We start from the raw sequence: 25106 nt of genomic DNA on the forward strand, positions 1-25106 counted from the left end.
TTTTTCGAAATTTGAATTTCGGATCATTCCCATGGCTTTTAAACGTTTGGAAATGGTTGATTGATCAACTCCCAAAGTTTTTGCAACCTCTTCTTGCGTTTGAGCCGGATCTTGATCGAGCAATTCCTCCAATTCGGTATCCATGAACTTTGGCGGCGCGGCCAAAATCACCACTTTTAAAGCGTGCAAACCACTTCTGGCACGTTCGCTCAGCTAGAGCATGCTCACCATAAACTTCCACCAAGATACGATGACTTTCGGCTGCTTTTTTCTTCATATTAAAGAATTCCCCGCAAAAACACATTATTTGGCACGAAATTCGACATTTTCAAGTGTGGTAAAAATATTGTTGTTTACGCTTCAAATAAAAAACTTATACTGACGTTTGTGCCTTACGACAGTAGCTCTCCAATGAATGTTTGGAAATGTGGATCGATGGAATAATAATCAAGTTACGCCATCTGTTGTAAAACCGCACGAACTTATCCATTAAAAATAATAATGAAATAGATTAGAATATGAAAACAAATTTCAGAGTCGAACTGACCGAAAAGATACACTGCCGAATAAACATTCATACAGTGAGCGGCAAGAGGAAATGTACACCATACATTGATAAAATCAGAAAAATTTATTTATTTATTTATTTCTTTTTTATTTAATTTTTTATTTATAAAATCATAGTTCATACCACCACAAAAACCATATAAAGAATGCTCGAAACTTTTTTTTATATGAAGGGAAAACGCCCTACCCCGTCAACAGGAAAAATTTTTAAAATCAGCGTAAAAGTAGGAAATTTTGATGAAAATTCACAAAATATTATAATATAAAAGTATTATAACTTTTGTACAAAGTTCGAAACTTGTTTTAGAGATGTTTTTTTTGTAGTATGAGCTATACTTTTGTAAAAAATAATTGAAATTGAAAACTAAATATGTTAAATAAAAAATCAGAACTTGCCATTATCTTCCTATAAAAACTTGGGAGATTGAAAGAAAAAATTTAAGAGAATAGACTACAATTTCAAGAACCTTTGAACTATCTTAAATCACTATGCCAATCATAAATCCTTCTTTAGAAAGTATTCACAAAGTTATAGGATGCCTCAAGAAACCAAACTTATATCAATATATCTAAACGCAAAACAGAGTTGAGCTATAATACATTAAAGAAATATTACGCAGATACATATACATTAGGCCGGGTCAATTTGTGGGGAGGCAAAAAAATCGCCCATTGCTCTGTGAAAATCATATTCTAGGGATCAAAATAAGAAACTTTGCCGAAGAAACAATACCTCTAAAACGAATTCTGATGTCCCCCTATTTGGGTCGAACTTTTAGTGTCTTTTGTGGGGAGGCAAAAAAATCGCTCATTGGTTTGTGAAAATCATATTCTAGGGATCAAAATGAGAAACTTTGCCGAAGGAACCATACCTCTAAAACGAATTCTGATGTCCCCCAATTTGGGTCGAACTTTTTAGTTTCTTTTCTCATGTAAAGGCCAAAAATGGTGATATTTTGAAATGATTGTATGGGGAACCCCCCCGGGGAGTTCCAGGGGGTGTGCCACTGGCATGGGTGGATCGGCCGTCCAAAGTTAGTGGGGGTCGGTCATACATTTGTACTGGATTGGAGCACTCTAAATGGGTCAAAGTGGGATTTTTCGCTCGACCCAAATTGGGGGACATCAGAATTCGTTTTAGAGGTATTGTTCCTTCGGCAAAGTTTCTTACTTTGATCCCTAGAATACGATTTTTCACGCCCTAATATACATACATACAAAATACATAAATATTTGATCTCACAATGTTATCCTGCCAAAAGTTAAGCTTAAGGCCAAAAATACCAAGATAAATATGCCTGTTGACACTAAGTTTCAACTGGCGATCTACATTTAGTGAATAAATAATTAAATATTTGTTGTCATACTCAAATACAAGATACAACAAAGCTACTAATGGCAGGCAAAGTAGCTTTTAATTTTCAATTACCATCGATGGAAGAGAATTTTTTAGACAATCACTTTTCTTAGAATATAATTAAAGTATTGGCAGAAACAATTCTTTTGACGACTGTGGAAAAAAATTTTACCTAAAAGCAAATTGAGAATATTTAGCTCTCATTAACACTAATCAAATGAGAGAGTTATATGTAGACGCAATTTTCCACTGTGGAAAGAATTGTAAAAAAATTTGTTGAAAATAAGCGCCGGGTCAAAATCAACTTATAGTTTTGTTTTTATTTTCTTACAACTAAATGTTTTTATTTGTTCCATTACAATTTGGATTTAATTTTTTTAGTGTTTTACAATTATTTTTTTAAGAACATTGAAAGGATTTTAAAATAAGTTGATAAGGCTGTGTACCGATAAACAGCTGGAAACAAGGCGTCTTTGCCATTGCTACTTTTTATTTATGAACTCTTGCGAATAATTATCCGTCGAATAACTAAAAGTAACGCCACCGCATTCTTTTTCGGAAAGCAGATTTAAAAGTTTCCAAAAAATTAGTGACAATTTTTTTCCAAATTTCTAATGCTTTTATATAAATTCATCACTCCTTGGAACCATATTTGGCTTCTTGATCTATCTGAGTTTTCGGTCGATTTCTATATTATATTAGGTCTGAAAGTAGAGGGTTTTTCAATAAGGGCGGGTAGATGTTGAAATAGAATGAAATGGCGTTTGCTGTGTGGCACGTAGCGCCGTCCTGCTGGAACCACATGTCGTCTAGGTCCATATGGTTCAATATGCGTGCAACGTTTGCGTTAATGAACACTCATTTTTATAATAAAGTTTTATCATTTGAACGTGATGTTCAATCGTGTAACTTGCCATGATGATTTGGCATAAACCACTGAATAATAAACAAAAGATTTGACAGATGTCACCAAAACCAAATGGCTGCCACCGGGCGCCAAAATCGACCCGCGCCAATTGAAAAACCCTTTATAAAGGAATAGTTATTAGTAACGCACTCTTCCCATAATTAACATATTCACATAATGAGCTGGCACATACTTAAACTCGTACATGACTATGTATGTATGTTTATGCCTATATTTGAAATTTGCAAATTGCAATCAATAAAACACACATACAAGTACGAAGCCGATTGAACAAATGGTAGTGCGGTTTTGTAGAGTTCATATCTCACGAGTACTTGTTTGTAAGGCCAAATGTCCAAACGTGTGTAAATAATGTATCCATAAGTTAATGTGAAATGCAAATATGCAGTTGCAACATAAAGTCTGGCAGGTTTACAAGAGATCTTAGGAGACCACATTACAATCCACTTGCAAATTAAACTGATTTAAAGGGCATCGGAAGCATGCAAACACTAAGTGCATTATTCGAGTGGCAAAACATATATGGTATACTTACATACATATGTGTATGCTTATACCTCCATACATTCATATGTATGAAAATTTATATTTTATACAAGTCATATCCAGTGTGCGTTGGTTAAAATTGTTTATTGCTGAACAGCTCGGATTTGCTTTTTGCATTTAAATTTCCCTCGCTATAACTTTTTTTAACACATGGTACAAATCAAAACGGAAGAGAACCGAAACTGAGGCTGAGTAGAAAGCAAAATTACGGTTTTTTCTTTTTTGTGAATTGATTTTAATTTACCAAGAAAATGAATCGAATAGTTTTGGAGATTATCGCGTGCAAACAAACAGACAATCATATACAGTAGACTAAAAACAACAAAAGCAATGCTCTTATCTTATACGAGCCTTGTTCGCCGTGGTATAACTTTTGGGGAAATTTAAATCTATTATTTTTGCGTACAATTTTTGCGCAAATGGTTTAAAACTGTTTTTGGTCGATCTTTAGCTGCTGGGCGATGCTATGGCTACTAGCATGCCGGTCAATTTCGCCCCAAGTTTTCATGTAATTACCTGTTACAGTATCAGCACAATAAGTAAAATGTACTGATTTATCTCTTTGTTGACTTCAATTGTTAACACTCTGTAACTCACAACTAAAAAGAAACAAAGAAAGAACCAATTTTTGAGGGTTAAATGGCACCTTGACAACGACCATAAACTTTGAATTATTTGATCGCTACTTTACGAGATATCGATCACTGCAGCCATCTACCGAGAAAATAATGGATTTATTTTCCCCAAACTAATATATGTCACACAAAACTATTGCAACACTACACATGATTTGATGATCTTGTCAAACATCTTTGAGGGTTCCATCAACCGGTCTTTATTGCTTTTCGCTTAACCATGGTGCCCTCGCCCCAGCAACAGATTAGAATCTTAACTTTATCGCCATTCCTGGTGATATAACATTTTGCATGTTCATTGATATCCAAATCATTCATTCAATACGAGTACTGTTGTGAAAGGTTTTCCTTCATAGAAATTACATTGGTGGAATATTTCGGTGTTTTTGGTTTGTTTAATTATTATTAACGATATGAAGAAAAGACAAGGAGAAGGAATAGCTAATTTAATTGCGCAATTGGCTGCTAATATCATTTACTTACTACTTGAATTAAATCCGTAAACGACGTTTACTGAAGTTTCAAAAAATTATAGCGGCAATACGCATTCGAAATTCGATATTACATTTTATAATAAGTAATAAGAAGACACACCTTTATGGACATAAGCTTTTTTCTGTTATATGAATGCATAGTTAATAATACCTAATAAACATTTTATTAGAATTATGTCTACAAACCTGATTTTTTTTTCTTTTTGCCGGCATCCATTTTATTTAGTTTTTACTTTGAAGTTTTTCTTTACACGCGAAAAAATAATGATCTACTACACAGAAAACCCAGGGTTGTAAGTCAAAAAGCATGGTTATTTCCTAGGGTTATTTTATAATCCCAGAGTTTGGCAGGAAAATTTTGTATGGGAAATCTCGCTTTTTAATTACGGATTGGGAGTTAAGCACGAAAAAATAGATCATCTACTTATATGTGAACGTATTATAAGTGTGGCTCCGCAACATGCATTTTATAATTTTTCAAATTATCTCGACATGAGTCTCTCTTACCATGTAAAGATTTAGCAGACGTATGATTTTTCTATAGGTATACGTAAATAGGTTAGTCCAAGTTAGATTATGGTGGTTGCCACTCTCCATAAGATAGTAGAGAGTCCCCATTTAGACCTAGAAGCCAATTGTGATACCGGTTCGCAGTCTAGATTGATGAGGGCCTAGTTCTTCGTCCTAATGTTGGCCTACGCGGTGTAGACTGGCATGGCCCAGAGCTTGCTTGAGGATAAAGGGATGTCTACAAATTAGGCAGAGATTTAAAATCAGTTCCCCTCCTGGCCAGCTCATTTGCCATGGAGTTTCCAGAAATGTATCTGTGTCCAGGAACCCAGGGCTTTCTTCTTCTTCTTAATTGGCGCTATAACCGCTTACGCGATTTTGGCCGAGTTTAACAAAGCGCGCCAGTCGTTTCTTTCTCGTGCTAACCGCCGCCAGTTGGACACACCAAGTCAAGCCAAGTCCTTCTCCACCTGATCTTTCCAACGCAGAGGAGGCCGCCCTCTTCCTCTGCTACCAAAATCTTCCTCTGCTACAAAAATCTTACGCAGAATCTTTCTCTCGAACACTCCAAGCGTCGCTTCATCGGATGTTGTCATCGTCCAAGCTTCTGCGCCATACGTTAGGACGTGCATGATGAGAGTCTTGTAGAATGTTAGTTTTGTTCATCGAGAGAGGACTTTACTGCTCAGTTGCCTACCTAGTCCAAAGTAGCACTTGTTGCAAGAGAGATTCTACGTTGGATTTCAAGGCTGACATTGTTATCGGTGTTAATGCTGGTTCCTAAATAGCTAGGCTTTCACACTCACATAAAAGGTGTCTGACTGTTTCCTCTTCTTCTGTATTAAGACAGCTTCTACAGAAATCGAAGTACGGGAGTCCTAACCTTCTAGCGTGGCTGCCTATTAAACAATGACCAGTTAATACACCTATCATTTTTCTTATAGATTCTCTGTTGAATCTTAGCAAGATCTTCGATCGACCGCTGTTCCAGTTCGGCCATGTCTGTCTGCTAAGTTCGCATGTTGTGAGGTTTTGCCAGCTTGTATTTACCTTTTTGATGGTTTCCCTGTCTATAACTAATTTACAAGTGGCTATGGGCATGGGTATCAGCGCCTTATCCGGTTCGAGATCGAGCGTTGTACCGGTTCTTGCAAGTTCATCCGCCTTACATTTTCCTGCAATGTTCCAGTGGCCTGTTACCCAGATAAGGTGAACCTTGTAGCACTTAGATACGTCATCTAGTAGTTTAAAACATTCTAGAACTGTTTTTGACGAGTGCGTTTTTGATTCAAGCGCTTTTATTGCTGCTTGACTGTCCGAGTAAATGATTTGTGGATAATACTCTCGTTTTTATTTCTTTAAGTTCCTCTTTTATGGCAGTGACTTCCGCCTGAAATACACTGCAATGATCAGGTAAGCGAAATGATTGGCATACTCCGAGTTTGTCGGAGTAGACCCCTCCACCTACTTTGTTGTCCAGTTTTGAGCCATCTGTGTAGATGTTTAAGTCATTTATCTTAACAATGAGCCCGTTATCCCATTCCTATTTGGAAGGAAATACTGTGACAAAGGATTTATTAAAATTGATGTCCTTGGTCCTACAGAAATCCGTTGTGCTGGGAATGCAGGGGAATTGTTCTAAAATTGAGGAGTGTCCTCTTTGGTTCGTTCTGAGTAGGCCGATTTCTCTTAGTCTGAGAGTTGCTTTGGCAGCTGTTTGCTTACCGTATTGCTCTGTTGGTAAAATGTTAAGCATAATATTTAGTGCATCTGTGGGTGTGGTTCTGAGGGCCCCGCAGATGCAAAGACTGGCCATTCTTTGTACGTGTGCCATGGATCTTTTAATATACAAGCGTTTCTTATAATTCAATCATATTGTTCAATTAAAGTTCACCCCCTTAATACTCACAAATCGAGCTTCTTTACTTATGAAGATTCTTTCAACAGCCTACATATGTTCATATTTGCTTAAGTGTACACAGATGTATATTTACAGCAGCTAGTATTATGTAAATTAATGATTATTACAGTAATTTATTTAAAACAAATATTTTTTTATGGAACAAGCTCCGTCTTTATTTCACAACTCTCAAATTTGAACTGCTCTTTACAAAATTTCTTAAAGCTAACTTAGCCTATGTATTATCTCATTCACCTGTTATGCTGCGTGATAATACGAGTATTCACGGAATTTCGCTTGTTGCCGTTCACTCGGTTGATTGCAGACATAGCGTCCGCGAAAATATCGAGCAGCGGAAACGCGTGTAGTGGATAAACTTTCAGCATAAGTAGCGTGAACTTGTACTAGTATACTCGTATTCCTACATCTTTACAGTTAAATATTTCTCCTGACTATACGTTATAGGGCAATTAGAATACATTGTGGGCTTTATGGATTTTGCATTCTTATGTAATCTCTTTGTAAGATTTTGGCGCGCAATCATTTTCTTTTAATAAAAACATAATTGTATATATCTTAGAATGTGTAAGTGAATGAGCAGAAAGAGTGTGTACATTGATGGTTTTCTTATATGCGTCGCTCACTAAAGATTTCTTGGCAATGATAGATAAGCTTTCATAGACACATACTCATACATACGATATATAGCATCCTTAATTTACCCCTCTTCTACGCATGCTGCTTTTCCTTTTTGTTGCTGCATATTATTCTGAATCGAGTCTAGAACGATGACAAATGTTAACGACACAGTGCCAAGCCAAATGACCTCAACCTAAACGTCAACGCCAATCTCACATGTTCGTGACTGCTAGGAACAGAATACCGTCATTTGTGATTCTGTGTTTGTAATTGTGTTTGCGTTTGCCAGAAGTGTTAACGCTATAAACTGGGCGCCACGCTTTAATGGTACCCACAAAAGCCTTTTCATCGGCCAACACCTGCTTCAGAATATTGGCCTGAGTTCAGACCCCTTTTCCCCTCACATACATTTATGTGCACATATGCATACGTACATGTCTGTATGTATGCTCCTTCACACGCTCTCGACTTGACAATTGATGCAGCGACATTTGACACCATTTTTAACCTCATTTCGGTGTTGTTATTGGTATTTGGCACATTCGTGAGTGCCAAGCCACACACACGCCACCTTCTCATCAAAACGTTTCTAGTCTCATGTACATATGTACAGGGTTGGCCATATTAAACTGACCCATTGAGTAACCCTATAACTTTTTACTGTAAATTGAAATCTAAGGTTTACGTCAACAAGCCAAAGACACTAGGCGCACTTAAGGCCAATATCCGACGGGAAGTAGCCGCCATATCGGCCGAGACGCTGGCCAAAACTATGGAAAACGCCGAAAAACGGGCACATTACGCTATACGAGCTAAGGGCGACCACTTGCGCGATATCATATTCAAAAAGTGATGTAAACGAATCTCCTTGAACTAAATTAAATGTTTTTCACAATGAAACACAAAAAATGTTTCTTTTTCCATATTTTTTTAATAATCACATGGGTCAGTTTAAGATGGCCAACCCTGTACATATCCAAATACGTGCTAAGGGCGACCACTTGCGCGATATCATATTCAAAAAGTGATGTAAACGAATCTCCTTGAACTAAATTAAATGTTTTTCACAATGAAACACAAAAAAATGTTTCTTTTTCCATATTTTTTTAATAATCACATGGGTCAGTTTAATATGGCCAACCCTGTATATGCATGCATTTTCGTATGCTCATCTACATAGCCGTGGATGCATACTCAAGCGTTTTTAAAGCAGATTTGCGACAAGTACTCTGCTAGTGTTACTAAAAATATATACCCGTTTTTAGAGCACAAACACACACTCATTCTGCTCAACACATATGTACCTACATACATATGGATATAAATTCGTATACGAATATAGATTGGTACTTATATTTGCATCGCCACAGTAGCCCACTTGTCTTCTGTGTCCTTTTTTACATCCTTTGTTACTACCACACTACCATCACCTTAAAAATCAGTTATCCTTCTTGAGAGTTTGTATATCTAACAAAATTACATAATTTTTCTATAATATTACACAAAAGCTCTTCGTTCGCCGCCACAAGTCTTTGAAGTTACTTAGAAGCACCCGACGGGTTTCTTTTACAAACACAGACTTAAAATGCCGTCGCTCGAAAAATACTTTGCTCGAGCCAGAATTCTATCGAACGTATTGTAAGGAAGCATCAAACCATAAACTGCATCAACCCCAAAAACAAAACTAAGTCAATCTAAATTAAGGTTTGTCGACTGTAATACACTCTTATAACAAATAAAAAGTATTATTTGAGCGTGCTTAAGCGTATGAGGGAAAATATTTGTCACAAGAAGAAGCAAAATACCGACTCGCACACGCGGCTGTTTTACCTAACATAATTTTAATACCACTCCCTAAGCTGCGTGTGGGCGAGTGTGACGTTTTGCTATTCCCGTAGCTCAAGTTATGATTCTGCGAAAAACGTTTAGAGGCTATTTAGGCGATGAAGGGAATTCGCATAGGAAGCTGAAAAAAAATTGGAAGAATTGTTGGAATATGGAAATTAATTAACATGGAGTTTACTAGCCGTGCTTTTCTTACGCCCATGTTTATCTGCGCTTACATCCAGAATCCGTAAAATATTTGGACAGTTCAACAAATATCAAAGAAATATATCAATACATCCATAGTGGGAGGAAAATCTTCACATAATTCCAGTCCCTCTTAGAAGGAAAGACATTTGGCCATCTAACAGTTGAAGCCGTAATATCTTCAAAACGATTTCAAGGCTCCACTCATTCATGATACATTATTCACCAAATGCATAGCTGAGCGTCTTGGCAATGTAATGATTGACAAATTTCACCCTCTCTATGATCGCGCTCACATGCTCTCTACTTTTCCCCACTACTAAAAAAACTACAAACTCGTGTCTCTCAAATTAGATAGCCACCATTTAATACAATATTAAAATTCTTGCAAACCCAACACAAACACGCTGTGAAAGATGGGTTTAAAATGAATTTGGGTTATGACATTTGTATGGAATTGAACAAGGGGTTTAGCTGAGACTCCAACAATCGTTTAATTAACATTGCACGTGGCGGAATTCCAGTGGGAAGACGACGTCCTAAAAGACCGCCAAAAAGATGGGAGCAAAGCTGGATATCAACTTCAATAGAAAATTAATATCAAAGAAGAAGAAGCATTAGAAGATTAGTTTAACCTCGATTGGCAAACTAGATGAAAGCACCGTAAAAATGTTAATTGTGCTTCCGCGTGCTTTTTAAGAGCTTGTGAACTTAAAATGAATATACGAAGCTGAAATATTGTTGGAATGAGTTTTGGTTATTATACGAGTAATCTGATAGATAAATTCATGATATCCGGCATATGTATGTCCGCCGTGGCTATGAGGTACGTGGTTCATTGGACTACTTTTTCCAATAAATCTGGACGGTGGTGGGTTGAATACTGCAATAAATTGATTGTTAGAAGCGTTGTATGGCAAGTTGGAACCAAATGTCGTCGATGTTTAGCTGATTAATTTTTGAAAACAAAAATTCAGTTAACATGGCTCGATAGCGCTTTTCATTCACCGTAACGGCAACTCCTTCCCCATTTCAAAAGAAATAAGGACCGATGATGCTGGCTGTACTCTATGAACTTCGCGAGCAGATTTTTTGTTTTTATTTTTTTCAAAGTAAATTTTCACAATTTGTAAGTGTTCCCAACCCTTATTAAAACGAAATGTCGACACAGTTTGCCATTCCCAGCTATCAACCCATAGTTATCGAAATCGATAGTTCTCATGCAGCTATTTTTTTGAGAAAGGTAACACAAATGACATGTCAAATGTGTTCATAATTTACTTAAAGGTTTGACATTTACGAAATGAGACGCTATACGCTTGAACAAAATTGAGAAATATTGAAAACCTATTTCCAAACTGGTGAGTCTTCTTCTTCTTTTCTGATTTTCACATCGGTGGCTACGTCAATAAGCAAAATTGTGGGATTTGGGGCTCAGAAAATCCACACGTTACTGTAGAGAAGCAAATGCATCCACAACGAGTCACTGTTTGGTGCGGTTTTTGGTCTGGCGGCATCATCGGGCCATTTTTTTCGAAAATGAGCGAGGAGCCGCGGTAACAGTAAACGGCGAGCGTTACCGTGACATGCTCAACGAGTTGTTTCCAAAAATTGAAGAGGACTCCATGTCATCCATGTCAAACATTTGGTTTCTACAGGACGGTGCAACTTGTCACACTGCCAAAGTTACACTTGAACTTTTGGCTACCGTTTTTGAAAGCCGAATAATCAGCCGAAATTCCGATATCAATTGGCCGCCCGGAGCTGTGATTTAAGCCCGTTGGACTATTTTTTGTGGAGAGCCGTTATAGACAAATGCTATGTGAACCATCCAGAGACGATTGATGCTTTAAAACACGAAATCGAAGTTGCCATTCATGAAATTGGAGCCCAAACAATCGAAAATGTGCTTAAAAATTAGGTTGATCGAATGGCCTACTGTAAAGCCAGTCGTGGCAGCATTTGAACCATATTATTTTTTATTCCTAAATGACAATGTTCAATCTTCAAAATAAAAAAAAAAATTTGAAAAAATATTGATTAGTTTTTTTTAGCCGATTCAAAAAGCAAATTTTAAATGGCCCACCCTATATGTACGTCTAAACGTTTGCCTTTTTGAAAGCCCTCTTTGCCTAAAACTGGTTAATGGCATTGAAATTATAAATTTGCTCTATAATAAAAAAACAAGCTTTCGGTCTCTTTCGGAAATTTAAAAAGATCAAATTTGAAAATTCTGTAGTCTTGTTATTTTTCTATTTTCATTGCTGAAGCTATGTATTTGCAGACAAAATACATTATTTTTCTCAAGGATTCTTTCGACTTGATAAATTTATGCATGTAATGTAGTGATAATAATCTGCTACATCTTTAAAAAATCCATTTTATACGGTGCAGAATCGTAGAGGAGTATTATTCGCAAAATTTACAGGCTATGTTTGCATGGGTGACGAGTACTGGCGAAGATGTGTGCGGATCGGCTTCGTTCTTATTAAAACCTGATGCTATCAGCCAATATGCTACACTCGTTTAGTTTCATACTTTAAACGCTCATATAATTGGATATGTGGAAGAAACGCACCTCTGTTGCAATTTCGTAATCAACGATCTCAGACACCCCTCAATGGGTTTATATTTTAACCACTTTTGAGGAGCTTCCAACTTATAGTGCAATGTCGCGAACGGCAATGCCTGACGGCGAAAGCGCTTTTCCACTACAAATGTAACAACTATGTTCTGCTCCGCTAAATGGCAGCAAGGTTTTTTTACATTTCCACGTCCGTCGCATCGCATCTGTCGCAGGTGGTGATGTCAAAATTAAGATGTCATTAACGAACAAGACAAAAACAAATGGGATGCCTTATCCGAAACCCTTTCGCCCTTAGGCAATTGCCCGCTTTCAGTCCCTCTCACTGCTGGACAGATGATTCATACCCTATTAAGTTTTCCCCCGAATAAGTCGTAGTAACTCTTTACAGTAGTCTCAAAGGCTCGGCTTCTCGGTTTAGCTCAACCACGAACGAATATTTATTTGCACCCAGAGAATATTTAACCGAAGTCAGTATTGCGAGCCGATTTGAACCGTGTGCAACAAACTAAATCCAAAAAGTTTCCACCTCGTGGACTCTTGTGCATAGAACCTTGCTTTACTAAAAACAAAGTGGTATTTTGTAATGGCATATAATATTATATATTTCATTGAGAAAATAATGAATGAGAAGAGCACACAGATTTTAAAAGCCAAATAGATTCAACCAAGTTTTCCATTGTATGTACATATATATGTGTGTAAATATATGTGTATGATTGTAGTATGTATGTATACATTTTCGTAATAACGCAACACTCAATCGTATTGTAAAAGAATGGGTTAATTAATACCTAATGAATACAGATGTAACAACAAGAATGAAGAAAAGAACCGCACACAAACACTCATTCTCTCACTCGAGCGTCAACACAATCAATGTCGATGGCTCTGTGTGCGTACGTAAAAGTACTATACACTGCAAACCATAAACCATAATAAAAATTAAATAAAATTGTGTGACAAAATGTAAGCCGCATTAAGAAAAGTACTTCTATTATATGAACGAACGGACAGACAAATTGAACAATGGGAAAAATATGAAATTAATTATTCGAGATCAGATGCGAATTCAGTCGGCCTCAGGTGCGCGTATACGTAAAGACAAACGCACGCTGGCAACATGAATAATAAATGTGACGTTAATTAAAAATAATGCAAGGGAGTATTCGGTGAGTAGAAAAACAAAAGCTTCCAATTGGTTTAATATATCGGCTTTTCAAAAAAGTATTTTTAAATCGTTTTTAAATTTAAATTGTTTGCTTGTTGAACTTTTTCTAACCAAAAAATCTTAAATATTGGGATTAGAACTGTTTAAACATTTCGAAAATAATAATCCCTTATTTCAAAGTACTTAATACAATAAGAAATTGTGGGAAAAACTTATTTCATAGAATATATTGTACAATTCCTTTTGGTAGCCCGCATAGCTTCTAATAGTCTTGTGAATACTACTTTTTATGTCCTAGTTCTCTACAATTTCCTTCCAGAATTGCAGTCGTTAACTCTGCTCGATTTTTATTTTCCCCTTTGCTACTATTTCTTTAAATGGGCCCAAAAATTATCTAGCTGATGTCTGGTTTTTTTTACTGGTGTTTCGCTAATTTCTCCCAATTATAAAGCAAACACTTTTTTAACATATGAACCTTATCTTTGGTATCGTTTTCTTGATGGAACCTAAATGAGATGCAACACCAATTAACCACACAACGTTTTAAAAATATAGGAAATGGAATTTTATTGCGATTTCCAATGCTTTACCGATTCTACCTACCTTATTTGTATTAGATCACCAATTTATTCTAGGTTGGTTGGTTAAAGTTGTGATTCATCCCGAATCCAACTACCGGTTCCACATCCTCGCTACCAACTTGTTTAATGGTTATTTACAGCACGACTCCAGTCTGTGCGGAATAGGTTGTTGACAACTAACCCTGGCAGTTATTCGAGACTCTCAAGCAGGCATTCACAGAAGAAATTGAAAATAGTTTCCTTTCCCTCTGTCACAGCATATGTTGTGAGGGACGCCCATTTTGGCTGCTTGCTCCCCGATAGACCAAAAGCCAGTTATCACCGCCGTGAGTCTGTAGGTATCCCAACCAAGAGACTTATCTCCCACAACTCAGCGTAGACTAACAGTCTTTCAATATTTCAAAATATTAATTTCATACTAATTACAAGATATTAATTGAATAATCGGCATATTCGAATATTTTTGTGTTTAATGCTAAAATAATACAATTTGCAATTTTTTTTGTTCATATAAAAAACAATTCATAAGATATTTAATTTAAATACGTCGTTAGAGGGAAATGAAATTTTTGATGATGGTCATCGGCGATCCCCATGTGCTATTTCGAAAACCCTTTGGCCTCAGCACAATATACAGAAGATTCCACGCCATTCAATTTCCAAACTCGTAGCTGTGTTTACCGGTCACTTTACGATCGGCACATACGCGAAAAAACTAGGTTTATTATTTAACCCCCAATGCAGAAGTTGTGATGACCTTTCAGGGAAGGAGACTGGGTTTGACAGCTAGAGGATTAAGGACACTTGGTGCTGCTTCGACTGCCTGGAGTTAGTTCTATCGATAGATAGATGGCGGACCCTTTACATCTGACATGCCAACAATGAGCCAAACAATGACATCAACATTTGTCGATGATGCTGCAATACTTTCCACTCACAGAGACCCAAAAGTGGAAACGTCTATGCTACAAAGGCCTATGGTTGCAGTAGAAATATGGCTCAAAAACTGGAGAATAAAGGTTAATGAAACCAAATGCGTGCATATTGCTTCTACTTTAAGGAAAGAACCTTCCCCTAAAATTTGAAATTTGAAAAGGTCAAGCCAAGGAGCACTAGGAGATTTGGTGGCTCCTAAAACAGTCGGGCTAAAAAGCCCATTGTATTTAAAGCTCTGGAAAGGGGGTAAATAGACAAGGACGACAGGAGAAAAGTATCGGAGAAAGCGATGGGAAAGAATAGAGAGAGAGATAGAGATAGTTACTCCTGTGAGAATTTTCCAGATTCTTTGGCAAATCTGTAAATATCCTCCAGTTTTAGAGAACGAATATTACTCATTCTCATGACATCGGAACCCATAACTCGTAGCCGTGCTCTAACAAAGGCAGGGCACTCACAGAGAAAGTGCTCAGTGCTATCCGCCTCCTCCAAGATCGATAGGCACATTGGGTCCTCAATGATTCCAATGGTGGCCATATGCTAACCCCATGGGTTGTGTCCTGTAATGATACCGACCATCAACCGAATGTCTTTCCTTCCAAGTTTTAGTAGAAAGTTTAACAGGTTTATGTTCGGACTTGTCACAAAACACTTTGCAGTTCTGCACCGTTCTAGACCGGACCATCGCTCTTTATGTAGATTGCCTACATAATCGCTGATCCAATTCATGATTCCTGCGGAACTGATTCCGATTATTGGCTCTGGCCCTTGTGGGGAAACCGCTGATCCACGGTCGGCCAATTCATCGGCAATTTCGTTCCTGTTTTGTCTTGCGACAGAATTAAGCTTCTTCTTACATTCTTGAACAATCTTTGAGGTTTGCTTCGCGTTCGAAAAATTGCTGCTCTCCGCATCCCATCTAAAGGGTTTTCCAATAACAGGTGTTATTTAAATATATAAAAGGCTATCGAGAGATGATTAATGATGTTTTATGGCCGAAATTGGATGGTATTGATCTGTACAACGTTTATTTTTAACAAGACGGCGCTACATGCCACACAAGCAACGAAACCATTGATCTTTACGGGAAAGTTTCCGGACCATGTTATCTCTCGAAGAGGTGATCTCAATTGGCCATGATCTTATGATTTAACACCTTGTGACTTTTTTCTTTGGGGCCACGTGAAAGAGAAGGTCTATGCCAACAGCCCAGGGTCGATTCAAGACCTCAAAGATGGGATTCGTGAGGCTATAGAGGACACTTTGCAATTCTGTTATGGAAAATTTCATGAAAAGGATATTGTCCTGTAAGCGTGGTCGTGGTGCTCATTTGCCTGATGTTATTTTCCACTATTAATGGCATACCTTCCTCTTTATAATGAAATAAACATCCGATCATTTTTATTAAAAAATAGTATTTTTCTTTGAATATCAAAATAACACCTCTTATTAGAAAACCCCGGGGAAAAAAATTGCACAACCAGCATGAGGAATAACGGAAGCCTTAGGGAAAGCTGGAAATTAGGCCTTTCAGGCTCCCAGCTACGAAGAATCGGATAGTGGAAATCCATCCTTTCTAGCTCCACCCATTCACTTCCATCACATTCACATATGTATATAATATATCTCATTAATCAAATAATTAGTTTCTTAGCACTGGTAAGGAAACATAGCACTCTAGCACATACATTTTGATAACTTATTGCTAGTTTCTTATACAAGAAAGATTAAGTAAATGAAGAAAATAAAAAAAACAAATTTTTTCGAAAAATTTCTAAATTTTACTTCTTACAAAACCCATTTTTAGCACAAGCGTTTATTTTTCTGAGAAACGTTCTATCAAAGTTCAATCACACGATCTTTGTGACCATATCATCAATTCGTTCTTATTGAAACAAATAAAAATCCAAAGGTGGATATCACACGAGTGATAAATTGATCACCGAAGTGACGACGCAGTAAATCCATTGTTTCACGGGCTGCATAGCAAGTAGCGCCGTCTTTTGGAACCAAGTTGTAAAGAACACGAGCTTCAATTTGAGGCATCAAAAAGTCGTTTATCATAGCGCGATAGCGTTCGGAAATATGGGCCGATGATTCCTCCAGCCCATAGGTCGCAGCAATCGGTTGTTCTCAATGGGTGTAATGGGTTCGGGTTACTCTTCAGGCAAAATATGGCAATTTTGCTTATTAACACAACTATTAAGCCAAAAATGTTCCTCCCAGCTGAACACTAGAAGTAGGCCTGAGCGCGCGATGAACACTTTTCACGTAATACAATTGTATGATTTTTAAACGTTGTTGAGGTGCAAGTCTTTCCATGATAAAATGTGGATAATACTGAAAAAAAATTATGTATTTAGTTTAACAGTAATCATGCGTGTTCGATGAATAGGGGTTCTATTGGAGAAAGTACCTCCAATGTGGTCACCGTTTACACATATTAAAAGAAAAATATAAAAATAATACCAAGACCTTTTATCTCGTTAATAATTTCTAACGCAGAAATTTTAAAATTAGTAAAAGTAAGTAGGCAGAACTAAAACTATTCACAAATATAACGAAAAGCAATGGCACTAATATATTACCTTGAAGAGTATCAGGGAAGGCAGCGAATTGCTTAGAAGTTATCCCATCTATTGTACCAACAGAACATCTCTTAAACAAATATGATATAATCCATTGTAAAAAACTGTGTCAAGGACGAGATTTCGTAGCTTCATAACTAATTTAGGTACTTTGTCAAAGCCTTAAAAAATATCTATATATAGAACCTAAAAAACAATCAACTCAGCTAGATTAGAGACTATTCATTTAGTATCTACCGACTTAAGAAGCTTGACCGGGCAGTCCCCATGACTTTCTTTTCTTTGGATTGCTGTAATGAATCCATTTTTCATCACCCGTCACGATGTGATGACGAAATCCCTTCCTTTTTTGCCGCTGGAGCAGTTGTTCACAGGCAAAAAAACGACATTCAAACATCCCTTGGTTTTAGCTCATAAGGAACCCAAGTCCCCTGTTTTTTAATTATTCCCAAAGCATGCTATCACTTGGAAATGTATTGGCTGGTAACTCCTAATACTGAAGCAAGCTCTTCTTCCGTTTGACACGGATCCTCATTGAGCAATGCTTCCAATTCAGCGTCTGCGAAGGTTTTTGGCCTTCCTTCACGCGGACTGTCGTCAGCATTAAAATCACCGTCTTTGAAGCGACGGAACCAATCTCGCCACGTTATTTCACATAAAGCAGAATCTCCATAAACTTTTTGTAGCTCTCGATGCACTTAGCCGCCGTTTTTTTTTTTTGAATGAAAAAGGAAAATCAATACTTCCCGCAAATGACGATTATTCGGCCCAAAATCAGACATTTTCATAAAACCAAAAGTATATGATACAAAAACAAAATCACTAATGTGTCGAAGCAAGTTTTTTACCATATTTCTGAGCTTGGTTTATGACGTTTAGGTTATGTTAGAATCGACTAGCACACACTGCTGGCGGCATCTATTGACAAACAGCGGGAACTTAGTTGCGCACCTAATAATTAATGTCATACAACTATGTTGTCTGTCGATTGAACAAAATTCCCATCTTTTATTTAAATTTATAATCTTAATCTTATAACTATTAAAAAACACCCTCACACGTCTTAATTTCTGTAGCATCAACTTGCTTCTGATTTTCTACTAAATATCGCTTATTTCTATCACATGTCAAATAAATTACATTCAGAGCTCTATGCATAAATTCTTATTTTGACTCATTGAATTTTCACCATAGACATTTTTCACAATTCAAAAGAGTCATACATTTTCACTAACTTTTCTCACATTCAGCGCATAATTAAATTTTTTTCATTGTTTTTCTATATTGAAATTTGTTTTATATAAATTTATTGCCATTACTCGCTTTCCAGTACCACTAAAAACAAAATTGGAAACACTTTACAAAGCATTGGATTTACAAACTTTCAGTCTCATTTTGATTTGAGTTGGCACGAAGTAAAATGCGTTCTCAAAAGCATAAAGTCATCGCTGCTTCTATTATATTTTTTTTTGTTAAATTTTTATTTTTCGAAGTACAGCAGAAAATAGTTTGCATAGCACCACAACAACCACAACTGTAGCTTATTTTGTATGTACATACGTAGGTAATATTTACAAGCATCGCCACAACCACCGATATCATCACGATCAGCAAAAACCAAAATGCAAAACTATTTATGCAGGCGCAAATAAATTACTTTTAACATGAATTTTTAGTTTTTACAAAAAAAAAACCTCAAAACAAAAGATCTATTTAAAACAATCGTTTATTGTTATTGTAACCTTTTACAGGTTTAAAGAACAGGAGGCCTCTATCCTGATTGACCGATCGTACGTATACAAACAAATCTAAAAACAGAAATACTTAATTAAGTAAATAAAAACATAAAATATTTTAAAGCTTTGTATTTAAACGCTCGTATGCATTTTAAAGCATTTATAAGTGCCTAGCTACTTTCTTTGTAATATTTAGCAAACATTTTATTGTTTTGTTGAGCACTAGACGCAAGGCAGCTGTACAAAGTAAGCAAAATTATTATTTCAAAAAGTGCATTTAAATTCCATTTAGTTATTATTTTTTTATACTTGTTTCACCTGAATGTTGCGCTTTTAAGTTTATATATGTATGCACTCGTAAATAGTTTTTCGGACTATGCATTAAGTGTACAGCTTTTAAACCAGGCTTAGCCAATTCTTTGGTAAAATATGTTCAACTTTTGCTTTTTTTAAATTACCGATAAAGTAGCTTAGTAAGGTGGAACATCAGGACGAACGCCGCTAATAGGAGGAGGAGCTCCGCCAAACGTCGAAAACAGGTGCTATTATACAATATATACATATATCTATATACATATATATGTATACAGTGAACAACTTAAGTCGACATACAGCAGCATATTTTCTTATTTTCCATAATTGAAAAGCCTGTTGATGTAGTTTTTTTCGGAATTCATATTTAGAGTATAGTCGGGTATCATGGGATAGGCGGCTAATATGGTACAACCTGCTTTTCTCATAAACTATTTGCACTGTGGAAACGCAGCCTACCGAATCAGCTGTTAAATTAAGGAAGAGAGAATGAAAAAAAATTTCAGCTTTGACAGCTGTGTAGTTTTCTTTCAATTGCTCAAAACACGGGGTTGTGTATGGTCGACTTATAAAGACGGTGTACCAGAAACGGTTTTATACGCTAAAACAAGAGTCGCAGAAACATATCTTCCAATTGCATAATATACATCTCATTTAATTATTTCAGACGATGAGTTATAAACTTTACAAGGTTTTTTATTAAAAAAAAAATGTAAAAAAATCAGAAATGGAAAAAGAGTCTAATATGGTATACTTGCGACCGGTTAGTATGGTATTATCCTCCCATATGCTCCAAAGTTAAGTATTTTTATTTTATGGCGGAATTTCACAGGAATAATGAATAAAAAAGGAGTACGAATGCAATGGGATGTGCAAAGCATGCGCAAGGACATTGCAGCTGTGAAAAACGAAGAAACGAAGGGTATTTTGCTGGCCTCAAAATCATTTGAGTCCCGCACACCACACTGCAGCGCATGGCTAGAAGCGAGACACCGGCTGAGGAGTTACTTTTAACAAAGCTTGGTAGGAAGCCAGTTTTCACCCAAGAAATCGAACAAGAATTGGTTAAATACTCTTTGGAGATGGAGTCTCGATTTTGGGGGCTCACGAGATTGGATTTGCGTTCCTAGCCTTCTAAATGGCTATAAAAAATGGCATACCAAATAAATTTAATGCTTTGGCAAAATGTGAAGGAAAAGACTGGCTCAATGGGTTTTGTAAGCGCCATAGCGAAACACTAAGCTTGAGGACACCAACTCGCACTTCTTTTGATAGGGCAAAAGTATTCTCAAGAGAAAACGTGCAGTTATTTTTTAATTTATTGGAAAATGAATATGTGAAACACAATTTTTCAGCCAGGCGCATTTGGAACGTCGAGAAAACGGGTTTGTCTGTAGTGCAGTCTCGACAACCAAAAGTTATTGCGCAGAAAGGAAAAAGACAGATAGGGGCCATGACTTCCGCAGAACGCGGATCACTCATTACTGGTATAACATGCATGAGTTCTGGTGGATCTTTTGTTCCGCCATATTTTATTTTCCCAAGAAAAAAAAAATCATCCCCTCCTTATAAAGGATGCACCACCTGGAGCAAAATCGTCGTGCCATCTCTCTGGATGGGTGCAAATACCGAATTTCACTGCTTGGTTCAAGCACTTCATGGAGTTTACAAAACCGAGAAAAGAAGAACCCATTTTACTCATTTTGGATGGGCATTATTCCCATACTCGAAACATTTAGCCCGAGATAATGGGGTAATTATATTATCCTTGCCGCCACACTCTACTCACAAATTACAACCGCTGGACAAAACTTTCATGGGACCCCTAAAAGTTTATTATAGTGATGAAGTAAGACGTTTTGTGCGAGAGCAAGGCCGCAAAGTAACTCTTTATGATTTGGTCCGACTGTTAACGAAGGCATACTTACGAGTTCTAACTGGTCAAATAGCTATCAATGGGTTTAAGAGCACTGGAATTTTTCCACTGGACAAACACATTTTTTCAGAAGCTGTTTTTATAGCAGGTGAAATGAGGGACTTGCAAACAGAACCCGTCTTAGCCTAAGACTATGAATAATTCTTAGAGTTTGCTGTCAGCAGTGAATGCCTCCGTGGCGACTACAAGCACTGGGTTATCACCGTGTATATTTTCTTCAACTAGTATGTATTTCATTAATTTTATTTAGAAAATCTTAACTTAACATTAACATGAGATGTGCCAATAGGTGATATTTCTTTGAAAACAGCTGAAAAATATATTACACCATAGGAGATATCTCCTCCGCCAAAAATAAGGAGAACCTTAAGCAATAAAGGAAAGAAGGCTAAACCTACAGTTTTGACCACATCTCTGTGTAAAGCAGAACTACAATGTAGCATAGAAAAAGTAACAAAGCGAAAGTCCCTTAAGAAATCAAAACAAATCGAGATTAAAAAAGCAAGTTCTCGTAAAAAACAACGACAGGAGTCAACTACAGATTCTGATCAAAGTATAGTTTTAGAAGAATCATGTGGAAACGGCGATTTTCGGACGTTCCTCCTTCAAAAGACAGCTTGTGTAATTTTTGTAATAAAAGCTGGGAAGTCGATGCAGTGGCTCATACATGGATTTCATGTTTGCAGTGCGAACTAATCTGGGCTCACGACATAAAAAAAAAATAATTATTATTATTATTATAATTGGCGCGTACACTTCTGTTAGGTGTTTGGCCGAGCTCCTCCTCCTATTTGTAGCGTGCGTCTAGATTTTGTTCCACAAATGGAGGGACCTACAGTTTCAAGCCGACTCCGAACGGAAGATATTTTTTATGAGGAGCTTTTTCATGGCAGAAATACACTCGGAGGTTTGCCATTGCCTGCCGAGGGGCCACCGCTATTAGAAAAATGTTTTTATTAATTTTGCTTTCACCGAGATTCGAACCAACGATCTCTCTGTGAGTTCGGAATGGTAATCACGCACCAACCCATTCGGCTACGGCGGCTCACGACATATGCATACCGAAAAGAAGTGCCATATTTCTTTGTCAATCCTGTATATAAAGTTATTTTTTTTTCACTCATTGAAAGTTTGTGTTTAACTTAAAACATATGTGTACATATGGATTCTTCTTTTAGAGTAAGTTTTTTATGTTAGCCTGAAAAGGAGGCTTTACTGTTAATTTTATCTTATGTTTCCAATAAATGGTTTCAAATATAACATTGCTTTTACATTACTTTTTAGGTTTATTAATACCGATAAAGCTTGTTTCTTAAAGGAAGAGTAGAGTTGGTAATTTGGTATAGTGTACCATTTTAACCGAACCATCTATACCAAATTACACGCACATTTTTCAAACTACCACTTTTTGTCTTTTTTCAAACTTTTTATCCCAATTTTTTGTTATAAATTCTAGTGAATTTTTTGTCAAACGATTTTATCGCTAATACTTCAATGATAATTTATACCAAAGCTTGACAGATTTGGGTGTACATTTTCTGAGTTACAAGGTAAAACGGAATAGGTATTCCATATTACCCGACTTTACTCTAATCATAAATTTATAAGTACAAAAAAAAATTATTTTACTTGTTTTATAAAAAAAAAATTAACAAAACAACGGAGTGAAAAAAGTCTACATACAATTCAATTAGCTTAAAAAACAAATTTATTCAGTTTAAAACTAGATTTTTTGAATGATTTTAGTATTTAGTAGACCCACCACCATTATCAATCACTGCTTAAAGGTGTCGTGGCATTAATCCAACTAGTTGGGTAAGCTCTTACTGCGTTATTTGGTTCCATGACTCCATCAAATCTTTCTTTATCGATTTTGCGTGAGTTACTATACTTCGACAAATTTTTCTCTCTAAAAGCTCCCAAGCATGTTCTATCAGATTTAAATCTGGACTCTGCGGTATTTATTGTCTGTATTCGGTTGTCTGGGTGCGTAATATAAGAGCCATTCTTTGGAAAACCCATCCTTGCCCGATACACAAGCATTCTATATACTTATGGCTACAATTATTGTTCCAACACGTTTTTATGTTTATATCAGTCCACAGTACCTTCAGCTATAGCGATTACGCTATCACCGACGTGTTTGACAGTAGGTATCAAATTTTTCATTCCCATATCTGCATTTCTTCTCCTCCATATTCTAGCCCGATAATTTCTTCCAAATATATTGAACTGCGATTCGTCAGTAAATAAACGTTAGACCTGAAATCCATTCCCTTGTCAATATGTGCCCGTGTAAACTCAAGCCCAAGACGACAGTTTTTCTGAAATCAGATTATTTTTACGTGGTGTCGTGGTGAAATATCCTCTATTATTAAGAACTCTTTGTAGTTCTTGGATCAACACTTTTTCCCAATGTCTCGACGATATGTTTGACCAATTTCGGAGCGCTGCTTTTCGGACTTTGGTCGATTTCCCTTGAAATAAGCGGATTTATATGAATACGGCGGCGGCCATAGACGAATGGGTTGATGGGTGACTACGATTGGAAAGTGCGTAGGTTCGAATCTCCGTGAATGAAGTTTTTTCTAACAGCGGTCGCCCTCTGAGTGAATTTCTGCAATGAAAAGGAAGAGAAGCTCAGCCGAACACCCAGAAAGAGTATAAGCGCCAATTTTATACTATATAATATATATGTATATATGTATGTATGTAATAGCAACGACGACTGAAATGTACGAATAATGGTACTTTACACCGTTCGATTTATGGATTATGGTGTAGACTTTTGTCATACCGCTTTTTTGTTATTTTGTTAATTTTTTTGTTATAAAGCAAGTGAAATAATTTGATTTTTGTAAATTTTTGAATAAATATGAATTCCGAAAAAGTGTATCAATAGGTTTTCCAATTATTGTATACCTGTGAGAATTAAGAAAGTATGCTGCTGTATGTAGACTTAAGTCTTTCACTGTATATACATATGTATATTAAATATGGAACGACGTTTCTCTAATCAATCAAATCAAACGTGATCATTGTGAAGGCTCAGTTCTTCTTGAAAATAGTTAAAACGCCATTTCTAATTGAAGTCGGTCAAAAGTGTCAACCGTTGTCATGATGCGGTAAACTTGGGCGAAACAAACCGTGCATACAAAATAATATTTTTGAGTTGATTTTTCATTAGTTCGCGAAGCCAATTGTAAAAATTTATTGGGACAAATGTAATGGAGTTCTTAAGCATTGATTCTCTTATATTGGAAAGCTCCTTATGTTTGGAATATATATACAATTTTGAAGTTATGCTAGATATAGAAAGTATTAGAAAAGTATACAGCCGCTGAGACCGAGCTCAAACGACATCCGTTCCGTGCCTACTCATGTGCCGTGTTCATATTTTGTATTGGCAAGAAAAGCGTTGAATCTAATATCTCTTCCCACTATTTCTAATTCATCTCATATATTTACATAGGTATGTACGAGGTGTGTTCAAGAAGTATCGCGAATTTACAAATTTCGCAGGTTACGTATATTCGAATTTCGATTTTTTTATGGCGATATGTTGGTATTCATGTCTCCCACTCATGCCGACGAGTTCGGCCATTTTGAATGTTCAGTTATCATAATTGTTGACAGCTGCTTTGCTTGCACGTGT

General features: G+C 36.5%; 1 protein-coding gene across 7 annotated transcripts in view; it reads left to right on the forward strand.

Annotated features, from left to right (window-relative positions):
* LOC129237212 (cAMP-specific 3',5'-cyclic phosphodiesterase) overlaps positions 1-25106 on the forward strand; it is a 197292-nt gene that overhangs the window by 127475 nt on the left and 44711 nt on the right. For 6 of the 7 annotated variants that reach the window (XM_054871738.1, XM_054871743.1, XM_054871739.1 and 3 more), the window contains one exon: positions 19219-19257. The exons of the other annotated variant lie outside the window; for it this stretch is intronic. In XM_054871738.1, the coding sequence (XP_054727713.1) occupies positions 19219-19257 (39 nt within the window). The remainder of the gene's footprint in view (positions 1-19218; positions 19258-25106) is intronic. 7 annotated transcript variants of the gene reach the window in all.

This window comes from Anastrepha obliqua, chromosome 2 (assembly GCF_027943255.1).
Source record: "Anastrepha obliqua isolate idAnaObli1 chromosome 2, idAnaObli1_1.0, whole genome shotgun sequence".
NCBI lineage: Eukaryota > Metazoa > Arthropoda > Insecta > Diptera > Tephritidae > Anastrepha > Anastrepha obliqua.